The sequence below is a fragment of the Cervus elaphus genome, chromosome 10 (genome assembly GCF_910594005.1).
Source record: "Cervus elaphus chromosome 10, mCerEla1.1, whole genome shotgun sequence".
NCBI classification, from domain to species: Eukaryota; Metazoa; Chordata; class Mammalia; order Artiodactyla; family Cervidae; genus Cervus; species Cervus elaphus.
The window spans coordinates 32216752-32234745 of NC_057824.1; the positions used below are offsets into that span (position 1 = coordinate 32216752).

The 17994-nt window shown below is 46.9% G+C and overlaps 1 protein-coding gene across 1 annotated transcript; it reads right to left on the bottom strand.

The window, feature by feature from the left end:
* Nucleotides 1-1552: 1552 nt before the first annotated feature.
* On the bottom strand, nucleotides 1553-16781 carry UMOD (uromodulin). Its single transcript, XM_043914445.1, has 11 exons — nucleotides 16666-16781; nucleotides 14989-15185; nucleotides 13095-13871; nucleotides 12891-12998; nucleotides 11463-11671; nucleotides 10377-10525; nucleotides 7879-8124; nucleotides 4857-5019; nucleotides 4185-4266; nucleotides 2999-3040; nucleotides 1553-1885 (listed from the first exon to the last, which is right to left on the bottom strand). Exons 2-11 carry the CDS (start codon nucleotides 15080-15082, stop codon nucleotides 1824-1826), a joined length of 1932 nt encoding a protein of 643 aa, XP_043770380.1. The 5' UTR covers nucleotides 15083-15185; nucleotides 16666-16781; the 3' UTR covers nucleotides 1553-1823.
* Between the last annotated feature and the right edge of the window lie 1213 nt (nucleotides 16782-17994).

The window sequence follows — 17994 nt, forward strand, 5'->3', positions numbered from 1 at the left end:
TGGGGATTCTCCAGGCAAGAATACTGGAGTGGGTTGCCATGCTCTCTTCCAGGGGACCTTCCTGACCCAGGGATCGAAGCTACGTCTCTTTATGTCTCCTGCACTGGCAGGCAGGTTCTTTACCACTAGCGCCAACTGGGAAGCCCCAGGTGGCTTATCACATAGCTATTGTTTAAACTTATCCCCCCTTTAAACATAAGGTCCTTATCAGCAAGGGCTCTGTTCTGATCACTGGTAATTTCCCTGCTACCTATAAAAGTGTCAAGTCTTGAATCTATGCTCAAAATACTTGTCAAATATTGAGTTGAACAACTATTAGATAGCAAACAAGAGTGAAACATAAAGGGAAGGGGAAAAAAGGAACAGAGGGATAAAGGGATAAATTCTGATATATTTTTTCCTCCTGGCTGTTGACCCTTGTTTTCATTTTTTTATGTTATCTTGTACCGGAATCAAAGTATAGATTGTGCACACATCTAGCTGGCCCATCTGACCCTGGACGTCCTCCCATAGCTCTGACATAAAGGCAGCGGGCGTGGGGATTCAGTGCATGTCTGTGTGTGATAAGAGGTTCCTTAACTTGAGATGTGCTGACCTCACAGCTCCCTGTTTGCTGATACACACGTGTGGCTTTCCCTGGGATCAGAGGTTCTAAAAATGGGTCAGGGCCTTGGTCTCTTCTGAAAGCCACAGCTGGGGTCCAGGGAAGCAGCTGGCATCAAGGTGGACATTTCCCACGAGCATCAGCTTCCTTTGGTCCACTTGTTAAAGAAGTCCAGAGCCCCTTGAGATATCTGGGTCTCCTGGGCGGTCTCCAGCTGTGCCTCCAAGGAACCTCATAGAGGTCTCCCTTGCAAAACATCCTCTCTCAATGGAGTTAATGGTCTGTTTTCTGTTTTTGCTGCCAAGTCCTTGTAAACAGGTCTACCTCTCCTGCATTGGGCAGGGAGAGAAGTGCAAAGGATGGCGGAACATGCCATCTAAGTCCCTTATATAAGGATTGTGACACTCCAGAAAGCCTGGGACTGTGTCTATTCTATTCAGGACTATCCTTTCCTAGCACCTAGCATAGTTCCTGGCACATACTGGGTGCTCAAATAAATGTTTCTGGAATCCTGAATGAACCCTGGGAGGGTATCACAATTATCCCCATAATATAGAAGCAGCAGCCTCCTGTTATACCCTCCATTTCTGCAATGCCTGACAGACTTATGATTACTTGTTCAAGTTCTTTTCCCCTGGCAGGCCTTAAGCTCCGGGAAGGCAGAGATTGTTTACAGCTGTATCCCCAGTACATTGCTTCGATCATAGTAGGTGACCAGCAAATATTTCTTGACTGAGTGAAAGGATAGATGGATGGATAAAGTTCAGAGACAGTGTGCATTTTATTTAAGCTCATAAAATCAGAGCTGAACCCAGTCTGTGACCAGACCAAGAAGTCCATGAGGGCAGGAATGGAGTCTGGTTTTTCTCACCATCAGATCCTTAGCACCACGGACAGTGCCGACATGGAGCAGGAGCATAATAAATACTTGTTGAATGAATGAATGACTCACGGACTGAGCTTGTTTTAATTATTATTTTGCAACACCCTTCAAGGAGATAGGGACCTTATGAACAGACATATCACAAGTCCCATTTTGAGAGAAAGCATTTAAAGACAGGCTGTTTTTCTGTAGCAAAGATTAAAGGGGAGAAAAATAGGAGCAGAGTGACTGAAGTGTTGGCTCCTTTATCTGTGGGTGGAGTGCTAGCGTGCATCGCCTCGCCAGTCAGTAGGAAGTGAGTTGGTAGCCACAGAGTACTGGATTTCTGGCCACTGATCACGGAGACGTCAGGGTCAAAGTGGCCGACAGAAGCAGAGGCAGCCAGACCTGCAGGAGCCCTGAAAAGAAAGAGATTACAGGGTTGCTCCTAGCACTGGCGTGCACATTTAATGTGCAAAACTAACAAAAAATGCCTCCTCTAAACTGACGAGTTAGGAAAGGACATGTTCTCTGAGCGGGTCAGTTAGAAAAAGGAAGTTTTTAATCGCTTCTCGGCCTTTTGGCTAAGATCAAGTGTAGAAAAAGGAAGTTTTTTCTTTATCTGCCCTGAAAACCAGTTAGAAAAAGGTGCCCTCCCAGATGGGCCAATCTGAAAAAGGTAGCCTTTCTGCAGGCACTAGCTGGTATCCACTCAAAAGGGTACTCCTGTGCAGTGACCAAACTACTCAACCTTGGTGACCTTGAGGGATAGTCACAAAGGGCAAGCCTTTTGGGGTACCTTGCCTCTCCAGGACTGGGCTCACTGATACTGGGATGAACTAGCTCATGTCAAACACTAGGCTGGTGTAACAACCCACTCAGATCTAGGTGCCAAGAGCCAAGCAGAGCAACAGTTACACAGATTCACTTTTTATCCAGATTTTCAGACCATTCAGTGGCCATAAAAGTCAAGGGCCATTAAAATGCTGCCAGTCTCCGGTCTTTGTGGTCAGAGGAGCAGAGAAGCAGAAAACAGAGTGTTTTGTTTGTCTGCCGTGTTCATCCTGGCACCAAACATCCTGACAAAGGCATTAGAGATACATCTTGAAGCTTCAGGAAACGCCCAAGATGCAGATCACAATGCAGCGTGCTTGTCCACTACGTCCAGGTGTGTAACAAGCATGCGTATGTCTGCATTTGCAGATTCACACACAAGCAGCTGCAGCTGTCATGACGTTTGTGTGCGAGTGTGACTATATGCATGTGACCTCGTGGGCGTGTCTGAAAAAGCCTAGGTGATGTCTGCTCTTGTGCACCCATCTGTGTGTGCCTGTGTCCTTGTGCACTGTCGTGGGACAGCACAGGTGTGTGTGCACATGCGCAGCCCCAGGTCCAAGACTTCCCCAAACGCAGTCACCCCTTCAGAGCTTAGGCCAAGCAGGCCGGGAGCTCCAGGGCACCCTAGGCCAACAGATAAAAGCCCCAGACAGAGGTTTTGGTCAAATCCCTGTGCAAAGAGGATCTGAACTTACCCAAGCTACTGGGAGCAGCCCTTGACACTGCAGCCTGGCCCCCTGTGGGAGGAAACAGAAGGATCAGCACACGGGAAGCCTGGAAGAAGCCCCTTCCATCTGCTCTTCCTTGCAGCTAGAGTGTGGTCTTTTTGAAACCCCAATCTGATCATCTCACTCCGCTGCTTGGATCCCTCGGGAGCTGCCGTCTACTTTCAGGAGAAAGGGCCCAAAACCTTAGCAAGAACTACATGTCATCTATAGTTCAAGTAGAAGAAGGAGAAAGGGAAGGGGAAGGAGAAGAAGAAAAAAGAGAAGTACTATCATTGGAAGGACTGATGTTGAAGCTGAAACTCCAATGCTTTGGCCACCTCATGTGAAGAGCTGACTCATTTGAAAAGACCCTGATGCTGGGAAAGATTGAGGGCAGGAGGAGAAGGGGACAACAGAGGATGAGATGATTGGATGGCATCACCAACTCAACGGACATGAGTCTGGGTAAGCTCCGGGAGTTGGTGATGGACAGGGAGGCCTGGTGTGCTGTGGTTCATGAGGTTGCAAAGAGTCGGACACAACTGAGCGACTGAACTGAACTGATAAGGCCTCACGTGGTCTGGTCCCCCACCTCCATCAGCTCGCCCACACCAACCTCTCCTCCTCCTCTAGCATCCTGGGTTCCCTCCTGCTCAGGCCTTTTGCTCATTCTCTACTCTCTCCCTGGGATGCCTCCCTCTTTTCCGCTTCTCCTGACCCCTGTTACTTAATCCTTTCTCAGTTTCCAAACCTTACTTCCTTTTTCCCCCAATCCTCCAGACTAGGTCTGCTTCCCCTGCAGCAAGAGCTCAGAGTTCCTGATCCATCTTCACGCCTGCACTTATCACAACTCCAGAGACACATGATTATTTAAATGATGTCTTCTCTACCAGTCCATAAGTGGCACATGAGCCAGGCTTGTACCCACCGCTGCTCATCCTGAGACCCCAGCCACTAACACAAGGCCTGGCACAAGGCAGGCATGAGAAGACAGCTGTGCAATGAATGAGAACTGCAGGAGGAAGGCAGCTTATAGACTACCTCGCCTCACAGGATTTACTTGCTCCAGTTCTTCAGATCCCGGTAAGATCCCAAGTGCCAGGTTCTCTCAGCTCTCCTCATCTCCAGAGAACATTTCTCACTGGGAACATGGAGAGGGGAGTGGCCTTCTTACCCTTCCGTGTGATGGGACCCAAGTTCAGGACCCGGGTTTGGTCTATGATGCTCCCACTGCGGAATCTGGTCTCAGGGCAGGTCTGCAGAGAGAGGGTGACAAAGAAACCTTTCCACAAGAGAGACTGAATGAGGCCCTGCCATGGAAACCTGGGTGCCCCCTTTGTAAGAGCAACCTCTTGCCTTAGGCTGGGACTTGAGGATGGTAGAGGCAGGGGTTGTTAGGAGAACTGAATACATGGGTTCCTGTCCCAGCTCTGCCATCTGTTAGATGTATGATCTTAGGAAAGTCACTTACATTTTCCAAGCCTCTCTCCCCATATGGAAAAGGGGCTGGTAAAATACCTCCCTTATAGAGTTGCCATGAAGTATCAAAAAGTTAACACACGCAAGTCGTACACAGTGCTTAAAAATGTCAGTTTCTGCTATTAGCACACAAGCTTGCAGATAAGTGAGAGGTTTACCAGCCTACTGCAGCGCCCTGATCTCACCCAGCTTCCCCACAGCCTAGTCTCCTGTCTGGCCAGGCCAGCCTCATCTTATAGCTCTGTCTACCCCTGCACTAAAATGAAAATACGGCAGAGATGTTTGTTTTCTTTTAACTTGTGGCCAAGCGTCTTCAGTGGGGTGTGAGGTGTGGCAAGCAGACTGAGGGAAGAGGGGTCTGACTCACAGGTCGGCACTTTTCATTCACGGTGTCACAGAGATACACTTCACAATGCAGGTACACCAGATCGTAGTTTCCAGCAAAACGGAACATCTGAACAGAAAAGCGGCCCTGAGGAGACTCCCCATTCTCCTCCACTTGGATGGTTGAGTCCGCAGTGCGTGGACATCTGGGAAGCATACATCATATAACATGGTTGGTTGTGCAAACACTCTGGGGCCAGGCTTCCTGGGTTCCGATATCACTCTATCACTTATCAGCTGTGTGACTATGGGCAATTTACTCAGTCTCCCTGAGCCTGTTGCCCTATCTATGTGTGAAGAATAATAATTTTAGCTTGCATCACAAAGATAGCTGCGACAATTAAATGAGTTAAATTGTCAGCATGGGCCGTACAATAGGTGCTACGTGTATGTGACTCCAAAATACAAATGTAATCAGTTCAGAGCTTAAACTATCCTCAAGTAAGCACTTTCTGATTTCCCAGGAAATGGCATTCAGGAGTCATTACCTACCATTTATTGGCTACCTCCTAGTGCCTGGTGTTAATTCTCACATTGGAAACATCTCAGCACTGAAGGCCGCTGGCCAAACTGGGCTGTGTGTTTGCTCATCAGCATACATTATTACCCAGCGCACCCAAACACACAGATAGAAACTCAAAACTGCATGTGCAGAGACTCACGTGTACTGGGCTGGATCAGGGCATGCAGGCACCCTGAGCAGGCAAATCAGGCACCCCGTCTGCTCTTTGACACAACCCGCTCAAAATGGACTTTAAAAAGGGGCTGAAGGCGTCAGACCAAGAAGGGAACTCCTCGGGATGGTGTTCACTTTGTTCTGTGTCCCCCACAATTCAAATCTGACTCCATTTGGCAAAAGAAAAGCCCTGTAGTTAAGGGAACCCACCTTCCAAAAAGCAGAGAGAGTGGCAGCCAGCACTGCCCTTGGCAGCCCCAGGCAGTCAACCCAAGAAAGGCGCCTACTTGTCTCCCCCAGCCCCTAAGCACCTCCCCAATTCATCCCCTCCTTACACCCCTGTGATATTCTGAGTGTCTCACAGACTGGCAGTCCTCAGCCCGGCTCCCACCCATGACACGGCAGACACACAGGGCCACAGCCAGCATTTCTTCATGCTTCGTTTTCAAGACTTTGTAAGCTTTTCACAATGCACATGCTCTACCTTTATACTCAGAAGAAAAAAAACAAAGCTTAAAAATCCCTGCACAGTAGGTTTTCTTCATGCCTGTTTCACATATGAGAACATAAATAGACAGATGAGCTGACTTGTGTCTTGAACTAAGAAACAGCAAACCCATGCTATGAACCCAAGTCTCTGTGATGTCCCAGTCAAGGTCACGTCAGCATTTTTCAAATTTTAGTTCTTTTAGCTTTATACAGAAACCACCGCCCTGAATGTTTTCCAGTTTACCAATATTTGTACTATTATTTTACATTATTATATTATTATTACTACTTTCTTCAAATCTACATACGTTTTTGTTGAACTACATTTATTTTTTAAAAAGATCATGACCACAAATAGCAAACCAAGGGCTTCCCAGGTGGCAAAAAAAAAAAAAGAACCTCCACCTGCCAATGCAGGAGATGCAAGAGATGAGGGTTCCATCCTGAGGTCAGGAAGATCCCCTGGAGTAGGAAATGGCAACCCACTTCAGTACTCCTGCCTGCAGACTTAACGTGGACAGAGGAGCCTGGCAGGCTACAGTCCGTGGGGTCACAAAGAAGTGAACGACTGAGAACACAGCACATTACTTGCCATAAATAAAACACAACCATACAAACACAGTCAGATACTGCTATTACATTTTACTTCAACACTGTTGATTGTAAAAGACCCCCAAAAGATTTCTGTTCTTCTTTCCTTTTGTTGTAAAGGGAGATTAGCAAATAACAAAAGTGTGAACACCAGATGAGCACCCAACTGAGCCTTTTCCCCTTAATGCGACCAGGCGGATTCTAAAAAAACTGAGACAGAAATAGGTCAGGGTCTCCTGGGAATGCTTTCTCTGACTGCACTATTAAAAACAGCAAATCCCCTCCCTTTTCCCTACTTCATTTTTTTCTCTAAAGCCCCGTCATCATTAACATGCCATGGATGGTACTTTCGTTTAATTGTTGATCTCCCCACTTAGAATATCAGCTATAAGGGTGCAGAGACTTTTGTCTCTTCTATTCACTGTTATCCACATAGCCTGGCACCCAGTGAGCTTCCAAAAATATCTGTTCGATTTATGAATGAAAATGTGAACTACTTTCTCGCAGTGTGGTTCCTGTTTCCCTAATGTGCTTGAGTCAAAAGTAGTCCATCTGTGTCCTCCCTGTTTCAACTGACTCTTGTCTAACCATGCCTCTGCTGTACTCCCAGCCAAGTGCCAGCCTGCTCCTGTCCAGGGCCTGCCTTTCCATCAGGTTCCTTATCCTTCTCTGAATCCTAGACCCCCTCCGCCATCTGGTGAAGCCCATGCATTCCTCCTCAAAAGTAATGCTTTAAATGCATACAGTAAATTACATTAGATAATAAAGAAAACCAATTAAATATAATTCTTAAAATATTAAACTTAATGCATTATATATTTACATATCTAGATATAGATATCTACATATTTACAAATACCTATATTTGATATATATAAAATAATAAGATCTAGTAGAAATTCTAATACTATAATATAGTAACTAAAAATACTGACTTGTATGCTGCTGCTGCTAAGTCATGTCAGTCGTGTCCAACTCTGTGAGACCCCATGGACTGTAACCTACCAGGCTCCTCCGTCCATGGGGTTCTCCAGGCAAGAGTACTGGAGTGGGTTGCCATTGCCTTCTCCGACTGACTTGTATAAATGTCTTCAAATGTCCTGCTAATACTTTTCTGGCTTGTTGCCTATATCATACTGAATGCCAGTGCTAAATTTCAGCTAGAGGTGAATGAATGTGAAGATGTACTTTGTACCCATCCAAGTCTAAAGACCCTCCACAGCCCCAAATTCCATCCGACGGGCCTTACCTGTCCTGGATGATAAAGTATTTCAAGGGGTCTGTGGCATTGCTGCTGGGCGTGGCATAGCAGTTGGTCATGAGCAGTACAAACCGGGACAAGTCGCCCCCGTCCAGCATGGTACCGACGTAGAGAAACGCCTCGGTGGACAGGGTCACGGAGGAGCCTTGGTAGGGCTGTGTGTAGGCAGGGCTCTGGAAAAGTGCCATCCGCACGGTGAATGTGCCGGTCCCGCCCATGCTGATATTGAGGGCGCTGCAGGGGGAGAGAGGCTGGTGAGAGAACCAGAACCAAAAACAGCAACAGATAGGCCACTCTCTCTGATCTGCATTCCTGGGCAGTCCCTGGCAGTTATTTGGATTTTTATCCAGCAACAGGACTGGAATCCACCAACCATTGCTCTGCAAAACACAATAATCACACACAGGTCTCTTAGGGATCTTGTTGAAATGCAGATTCTGGATCTGTAGCTTTGGGATAGGGCTCAAGGTTCTGCATTTCTAATAAGCTCCCAGGTGATGCCGCTGCTTCTGATCCAGAGATCATATTTTTCCGTAACATGTCCACCCCCTCACATGGTGGTCTTTGCATCCAAGAAGTGCAGCAAACGCATTCTCAAGGGAATCATCTAGATTCCTTTTTTTTTTAATCTTAATATAGAACAGTTTTAAAAGATGGGCTATGAGTCCTATAGGCCTTAGAGTTCTGGCTCCACCTACAGCAGAAGATTAGGTTAAACAGCCACACTGATGGCAAATCCATGGGGATTATTCTACAAAGGACACTGAAAGACTGATGCCCCAGGAAAGGGGGTACTTGAGAACAGTAATGCGGAAGTCCATTTTAGAGGTGAGTACTGGGTTATTTATTTGGACTTGGTGTTCAACTGGGGTGAGATTTCTAGCTTAAGCCAGAGAGAGATCTGCATACAGATGTTTTGTTCCCTGGAACCTATCAGGTCTGGGACATGGCCACATTGCTCCAGAGCACTTCTTGGCCAGGTGATATTCCACACAGAGGCAGACAAGGAGCAGCTGTCTTCCTTCAAGTCAGCCGAGCACCTTCATCAGCATCAGGTGCCCTTCCCCAAGTCTGGCTGGCCCAGAAAACACGTGCCCATGGACAAGCTTCAAAGAAGAGGTCATGGTAGAGTGGAGGCTCTATGCCTGACGGCCTGGGTTTGAATCCCAGCTCTGTAACTTACTATCGTCTACCACTTTGGACAAGTTACCAAACTTTCTTCGAACTTCAATTTCAATAACAATACTAACACCTTCTAGGCCATGCTAAGATTTCAATGAGGTGTTCCATGTAGAGCACTTAGCACAATGCCTGACATATGGTCAGCTCTTGATAAACACTTGCTATTATCACAACATTATTTTTTCCCCAGTATCTGCATCACTGGCTTGTGATTCATCCTATTCAGAAACTTTCAAGTTTATTTAGCAACAAGATCCTTTTATTTTTTTAAGTAATAAAATTGATAGAGAAGATGTGGTACATATACACAATGGAATACTACTCAGCTATAAAAAAGGATGGGATAATGCCATTTGCAGCACATGGAAGAAACTAGAGATTGTCATACTAAGTAAAGTCAGAAAGAGAAAGATAAATATTATATGATATCACTTACATGTAGAATCTAAAATATGGCACAAATGAAGCAATCTATGAAACAGAAATAGACCCACAGATATATAGAACAGACTTGTGGCTGTCAGGGGAAGGGGGGATGGAGTGGGGGGGGTTGGGGTTAGCAAATTTAAGCTATTATACACAGAATGGATAAATAGTAAGGTCCTACTGTATAGCACTGGAAACTAGAATCAATAACCTATGATAAACCATAATGGAAAAGAATATAAAAAAAAAGAATGTATAAAAATTAACACAACACTGTAAATCAACTATACTTCAATTAAAAAACTAAAATTAAAAAAGTTCTCTGGTTCACATCCCCAAATCACCTCCTTAAAGACCTTCACACTCTAAGAAGCATAATTTGTAAACCCCTCTTTATTCAAAGTTCTCCTATTTACAGAGAAAGAAACTGAGGTCCAAATATGGGGTACGATTTGCCCAGTCCCACAGCAGGTCTGAACTGAGACGCCTCCCTTCTTTCCTCTGGTCCAACCACCCTACCCCTCAGATAAACCAGGGACCTTAATATTGGTTTCACCTCTGCAGAGCACTTTTGTGCTTCTAAGAAAGACAGTACATTACTGCTAAATCCATTTCACATACAAGAAGACTGATGCCTAGAATAGGGCTATCAATTTCCCAAAGCCATTTGTGTGATAGAGCCAGGATTTGAAAGTGGGCTCCAGATTTCCTAGCTGGGCTCCTCATGGACTCTTTTTGGAGTCCAACACTGCCTCCCAGCTGACCGCCTCCAATCAACTCCTTATTGGTGGCAGCTGACAGAGAAGCTGAGGTCCTGGTGGCCAAGGGTTTGTGGGGTGGAGTTGGCCAGGGACACTGGGGACCCTCTCTGGCCGCACCTGACCATTGGCTGCAGCGAGGTCTTCAGGCTGACTTTCATGTCCAGGGGATAGGAGCACGCAAAGTTGATTCTGATGTTGAGGTCACGGATGATGATCTCATCTGCCAGGTAGAGAGTGTTGCTGTATGTGGCGTGGGTCTCATTCCTCTGTATTGGGGTAGGAAGGTGGGGGGAGGAAGGGTGGAAAAGGCATATAATCTGAGTAGGTTTCAAAACCAAAGGCATTGTAATTGCTGAAAGTGCCTTCCCAGTTTCCATGAGCACAAGTCATGAGCTAGGCACCCCCCGCCCAAGCTGAACGTCCTGACTGCACCTTTGCATGGATCCTTCAATGACCCTGAAAGGCAGGATGACCACCTCCCTAATATAGATGGGAGTTCATGGGAACTGGGTAACTTATCCATGGTACAGGGGGTCTAAGAAGCCTGGACTCTTCCCATCACCTCATGCCTCCTCTCGCACATGCCAAAAGACTAAAAATCACATTCTGAGTCATCATTAATGGTAGATTGTCAAAAAGTCATATTTGGCAAATGACAATTATTTCCTTGTTTCTTGTGTCTTTTTTTTTTTTCCTCTGTGCAGGATGAGGGAGATGCGAGGAAGCAGAACCCACTCACACAGATATTTACCTCTGGGTCTTTTTGGAGGAGGCTTCTGTAGCTGAGGCCCTGGCTCTCTGAACACTGAAGGTGCAGACCCTGCCTCCCAGGAACCATCAGAGACAAACAGATCTGCTTCTGAACTCAGTGCTTGTACCTACTGGCTTAGAATTGCCCTGTTGCGGCATTACCTTTCCCATCTGTCAAACAGGGAACTATCACTATAGATTGTCCTCTTTATTTGAAACTGACATTTATTGAGCACTTACTTTGTGCCAGTCACTGTCCTAATCACTTTGCACATAGTAACTCCTTTAACTCTCCTAACCCTGTGAAGGAGTTACTATCAGTCCATTTTCAGCAGAGGAAGCTGAGCCACATCCAGGTTAAATAACTCACCCAGTTCACACAACTAGTAAGTGGTGGGGCTGGGCTTGACCCAGGCAGTGCTCCGACCCTGCCCCACACCGGCCAGAACATACCGTCATCACTGTCCCACAGGGGCCAGCCCTGGCTGGGGTCACCACAGACATCCAGTCCCGGTCACCCCTCTCAGGGAAGCCTGAGCACTGGCTGTCATGCAGGTACATGAAGACCTTCTCAAAGCCCAGACTCTTCAGCTGGCACTTGCTCAGGGACAACTTAATGTCATCAACCCCACATTCCAGCCTGCGCTCCAGGAGGGAGAGATCTGAAACGGTCAGGGAAGGCAGGATTGGAGGCCTGTGACCACAGTTCAGGGTTCAGCACATCCCCAGGGCCCGGGTCCAGCTAGCCGGGTTGGCCACCAGCTGGGGGTACTCAGAGCCATGCTGTGGTCTCCCCTCTCAGAGAGGTGAAGACATGAGACTGGGTTCCCAGCATCACTGGATGGATCCGTGTAACTAACCACCCAGCTCATGTTACCCTAAGCATAGGCTGTATGCAAAGAAAAGTAACACATTTGGGTCATTCACTACTCTCTGTGTATTCAGACATGTCCAACTCTTTGCAACTCTATGGACAGACTGTAGCCTGCCAGACTCCACAGCCCCAGCATTAAATAACATTGAATCCTAGTAAAACAAAACAAATAACAAGCAAACAAAGCTAATAAGTTAATGGCAATTTCTTTCCATCCTTCTGCATCAAGGGGACGGTCCCCAAGATTTGCTAATATTTTTATTATTAACACCATACACTTGCTAATTTTCCTTGAAACCACAGAGAGCAGACCTCTGGTTAAGTATTTGCAGCATATAAAGAGATCCAGTTAGATTTTTAAAATTAAAGTATTACATAGTTTATGTAGTTTATGTAGTAAATGAAGTTTAACAACTTTCATTGTATTCATTATTAGCTACTGCCTATCTAAGGTGTTACTTGCCACAGATAAGTCACAGTAGTGAACTTCAACAGCCCAAGTTTACTTAAAAGAAGGTTGTGACTAAGACCAAGACTGAAATTTGGGAAACACTAGCCTGCTTCAATCATTATGTATACAGGGAAACAGGTTTAGAGATGGCCAAGGCTCTGCTCAGGGTCCTCAGCTGGTCAGTGGAGGGTCCAGTCCAAGAAACCCCAGACTGCTGGCCAGGCCTGTGTTCTTGTGCTGTGGGAATACAGCTCAGGTTAGCCTTTGGCCAACAGGTGGCAACCTCCTGCTTATCCATCCCGGTGTTGGGGGCCTCAGAAGCAAGCCTGGGGGTGGGGTTGTTCCTCAAGCTCTGGGAACTTATGGGTCAACCAAGGGGAGACTCCAGGAACCCAGAGAGCTTCTTGCTGATTTTAATGGGTATTACTGGCCTGACTTTCCACTCAGATTGGATAAGATGCAGTCCTTGGGTCATCCCCACAGGCCCCCAATTTACACACAGGAATAGCTGTCCCTGGCATTTCTGAGCACCACCCCGCCTCCCCACCGGCCTCACCAGTGACGTTGGAGTCCTGTTGGCACTGGCAGTGCCATTCGCCATTATCCGATTTGCAGTCCTCGTCCACACGGCACTCCTCACACGTCCCCTCCACAGAGCTGGGGTCTGCAGGGGCCACAGATACAGGCAACAAGGATGAGCCCCAGGCTCTCGGGGCGCCCACAGGGCCCAGGGTGGGGCTGCTGGGAGACACCCGCTCACCTGTGCAGTAAGCCAGATGGCACTCAGGGGGCGCCGTCAGATTGTACACGTAGTAGCCGCCGGCACAGGCCTTCACTTGGACGGGCGCGTCCCACAGACAGCAGTCGCCGCTCCAGTGCGCGCAGGCCACGCGGTTCACGACGCCGTCGTCACTCGACGGGTGCGTGCCGTTGAGCCACATAGGCGCGGCCGTGTTGCAGTGCAGGGTGGGCACGCAGGTCTCGGGCAGGCGCACGCCGCCCTGGCCCACGAAGCGGTACCAGCCGCCCAGACTGACATCACAGACGTAGCCGGGGCCGTACTCTGCGCTGCGCCAGTATTCGTCCAGAATGCGATGCGCCTGGCACGGGTCAGCACACACGAGCTCGCCGCCCTCCCGCACGCAGTCTAGCCCGGGCCCGCAGGAGCCCGGGGAACACTCACAGTGCCGTCCGTCCCCCCGGTAGCCCGCGGGACACACGCACGAGTAGTTGCCCTCGCCATTGACACAGGTGGCCAGGGCGTGGCAGCGGCTGAGCCCTGGTTCTGCACACTCGTCCACGTCCACGCAGCCGAGCTCCGGGCTCAGGAGGAAACCTTCGGGGCAGACGCACGTGTAGGAGCCCAGCGTGTTCACGCAGCTGCTGCTGGTGGAGCAGTTGTGTGCCCCCGGAATGGCGCATTCGTCCAGATCCGCGCACTCGAGGCCGTCGCCAGAGAAGCCCTCCTGGCAGGCGCAGGTCGTGGCAGCCCCGTCCACCGTACAAGTGGCGTTGGCGTGACATTCAGAGCAGCTTTCTGCAGACAGAAAAGCCCAGATTGAAAGTGGGGGCCGCTAGGCCACTGTTCACCAAGAGACTCTTTCCATGGTCCTTAGGGGTCTTTAAGATATAGCAGACCCCCTTCAAAAGAAACAAATCAACCTTCCCTGATGTCTAAACACCCGCCTGCATTCTTGTGTTAAGCACTGCATTCAAGCTGTATCGTCTTTTCAAACATCCACCTTTCCACCCCCAGAGGAATAAGGCAGAGTTCTTGACACTTCGGTAAGGATTTAGGGAACCCTGTCACCCCTTCCCCAACTTGATATATTCTATGCCTCTTGCTCAGATCTCCTTCCCTTGGACCCCCTCTCTACCTAGCAATAGTACCCACACTTTGTGTGTTCCTCTGTGACAATAATAACAGTAAAGATGTCATCTATCAAGCACTTAGGATATGCCAGACACTGGGATAGGCATTTTCTACCCATTGTCTCACAGAATCCTCTCCAGTGGCCCTGGAAAATGATTTTTGTATTTAGCCATATTTTAAAGGTGAGGAAACTTGAGATTCAGAAGGTTTAAGCTACTTGCTTCATTGGTAAGCAGCAGAGCCAGGACACAAATCGAGGTTGCAGGACCACAGTGTGTGTGCTCCATGATGACACAATGGTATTTACTCTGCTCCAGAGAACTCCAGTTGGGGTTTGTGTAGAGGTGTCTAGCTCCCTTCTCCAAGAAAAAGCTAACAGCAATATGCAACCCAATGGAAGGGTCACTTATGTATGAAAGGGGATGTCTTTGGGTACCACCTGGGTATGTTCACATCTCTCGTGTGGTTGAGTATGTTGACCTTCCAGTAAAGTGCCAGGGGGGCTTAGTGATGTTCTAAACTCTGGTTTCTCAATATGTGATCCAAGGATCACACCATCAGCATCATCTGGGAGCTTGTTAGAACGCAGAGTCTCAGGCCCCACCCCAGGTCTACTGAATCAGAATCTGCATTTTAGTAAAATTCCTGGGTGAGTCCTATGTACATTAAAGTATAAGAAATGAATTTAGAATAAAGACTATGCAAATCCCAAGTATAAAAGGAGAGGGACTGAGACTTCTCTGCTAACGGTAACACTGCTCTCTACACACACAACACTCACTTGCTGATGAGGCGTCAGTTGCTGCAGGTATGATGACCCAAGAGGTCACCACCACTGCCATCCACATCAAGGTGGGAGAGAAAAGACACTTCATCCTTTCTGCTCCTCACAGCTTCTTCTGTTCTGGGAAGACTTTCCCAAAGGCAAGGAAAGGCTGGCCTCTTGAGATTTCCTCCCCACCCCTGATCCCTGAAGTCCTGTGAACAGAGACAAATGAGATAAATACATGATGGAACTCCCTTCCCCGCAGCTGGGAAAATGCTTTGGTTGTGCACTGTGCAAGTTCAGGAGATGCCATTTATGTGAACCACAAAAAGTGCGTAGTGCTGTGGTCCTTGCTTTGGTAAAGATTTCCCCTCTGTGGCCTTACTCTTAATTCCCACCACATCCCAGCCTCAGCTCCCCAAGTCTCAGTGCATTTGAAAGAGCTGAGTCTCTCATCTGGAGCAGGAACCTGCAAGATGGGGCGGGGTTGGGGGGGGGATGTTCTGGACTCACCATTTTATTGGACGCACCCTTGGGTTTTAACAGTCAACTCCTGATCCCCTCATGGAAAACTTTAAACTTTCCTAGATGCAGTTATTCATTCAACAGATATTTATTGAGTAGTGCCAAACAGGAAGCTATGAACCAAATGACAGACAAGATCCCTGACTTCATGCAATTCACGTATTGTAAAGAAGTGGCTTGAGATAAGCAGCTTGAGAGGTGATTAACCTTCATAATGTATTTTAATGTTTCCAGAGTGCTCACATATTATTTCACTCACCCGGCAAAATAATCTACTAATACCCCCAATTTTTATAGCAGCAAAATAAGGTAGCATAGTGGTTAAAGGTATAGGACCTGGAGGCTGCAACAAGGATTTGAACCCCTATTTTACCAATCACTATGATTGGTAAACTCACATGTGACATTGGGCAGTGTATTTCAATTCACTAAGACTCAGTTTCCTCATCTATGAAATAGATTATTGCTTGCACAGACTGAGTGGCTACAATGCATCAGGCTCAGTGTGAAGTCTCCTGTTAGTTAAAGAACCTGCTTCCTAGGAAAGTGTTTTACAAACCTTTGTGACCACGATCTGCTATAAGGAAAATATTTTATTCCATGATCCAGTACAGTTGCATGTACACATACACACACATGCACACATGAAATAAATGTTTTATAAAACAATTCTTACCATTACTATGTGCATTCCTTGCTGATATATCCTATCACATCTAATTAAAAGAAAATTCTGTATGTAACCCACAAATCATTCTGTAATCCACTAACGGGTTGTGAACTATAGTTTGGCTAATAATGGACTGCATATTGTCTTCCCGGTATTAACAAAGATGATATATGCAAAGCAGGTTCAGAGCAGATGCTCTTGTTTACTGCTCTATCCATCCCCAATGCCTGGTATATAACAGGAACTTCACTCATGTACATTGAACAAATGGAAAAATTGTAGTCATTGTTACTAGGGAAGTGCAAGATCAAAGAGAGGGAAGTTGATTTGCCAAAGCCCTTAAAGTCAATAGTCAGCCGAATAATGACTTATCCTAGGTTTGATTCAAGTGTCCAATCTCTTCATTTCCAGACCCCCATCCCTCAAACAGAATGGGAGTCAGCAAAGACTAGATGGGAGAAGTGGCTAGGAGAAGTGAGAGCTGCAGACAGCCTTACCTGAAACCAGAAAGGTAGAATTAATCCTTTAACAAGTAGGTGACTTTCATATCTATATATATATACATCTGTCCCCCACTGGCAATCTCTCCTCCAATTATCCTCTGCTGTTTCTTAATTATTTTAATGGGGGTGGAATATTTTTCCCTTTGACACAGTGTTTTCCTTTTTTAGGCTGTGAGGTGGTTGTTGTTCTTTTCCCTAATAGGTAGAGACCCCAAATGATTGACATTGGGGGTCACAGTTGTGCCCACAATTACAAGGGCTCTGTTTTATACCTTTTGGCAACAAGAGGTTCTTTAGTTAGGAATTAACTGGGTAAACAATTCCAAGGGCCTGGGCTTTTCTTGGTCATTGAAAAGCACAAGGTGGAGCCAAGCAAAGGCAAGAATCTGAAGCCAGGCTGCTCCAGGAGCAAAGGGGAGTTCATCGTTCCCACTGGGGTGTGTACTTGTGGCCACTCAGTTCCAAAGCAAATTCCATCCTCACGGGTTCAGCCAGCTCCCCTGGGGTCCAGATGTGAGCAGGAAAGGAGCTGAGAATGGCTGAAGGTCAGAGACAGAAGACGATTCAGACATCATTGGACCAGATGCTCTGTGAATCAAGAAATTTGAATTCCCATGAAGGAAGGTCCTTGAGAAGTAGATAATTTTGTAAATGAACAGACTGACTTTGGAGTCAGTCTATCTGAATCCTGGTCAGCATTTTCTTGTGTGTGTGCCAGTGAGCTCACTTCTTTCCTTCCTGAGGTAATTTTCATCATCTTTAAAACAAGAATACCTGTGTCCTAGGATTGTTATGTCCATTAAAGGAGATGATGCAAGTTAAGGCATATAGCGATGGTACCATCTGTGGGAGTCACTGCCAATGCTGCTTTGGTGATGTGCAGTCATGGGGTAGAGGATGACAGGGCTTGGTTCAACCTTATGTCTCCTGACCTAATTCCACATTAATGACAATGCCATATTGAGAAAAATCAGGTGCGTGTGAACTCAGGCTGAGCAGGAAATATGACAGTGATCCATAGCATCTACTCTTTGAGGGCTTTCTCCTTCTGTCTGGCTTAGTAGTTGGGTGACTATCAGCAGTGGCTCACTCACCTCCTCAGGGGAATTTCATAGGAAAAGAGGAAGCACAGTTTTCGTTGATATTTCTTCCCAAATAGCACCCCAGAGAGATCTATAACAATTAGTTTACAATCCCAGTGCTGTACTCAGCCACCCTGGGCATTAACTTTCCTCTTTGTGGAAAAGTGAGAAATATCTCATTGTTATTTACTTTTGCAGTTCTTTGATGCAAAAGGAAGTTATCTTTTCATTTTCTTCCTAT

What these genes read in the sequence shown, in the direction of transcription:
- UMOD (XM_043914445.1), bottom strand. Translation starts at nt 15,082, where the DNA reads ATGAAGTGTCTTTTCTCTCCCACCTTGATGTGGATGGCAGTGGTGGTG. An exon ending in TACTTTATCATCCAGGACAG is followed by an intron (nt 5,020 to 7,878) that starts GTAAGGCCCGTC and finishes TATGCTTCCCAG; the next exon opens with ATGTCCACGCACTGCGGACT. An exon ending in GGGTCCCATCACACGGAAGG is followed by an intron (nt 3,041 to 4,184) that starts GTAAGAAGGCCA and finishes TTCCTCCCACAG; the next exon opens with GGGGCCAGGCTGCAGTGTCA.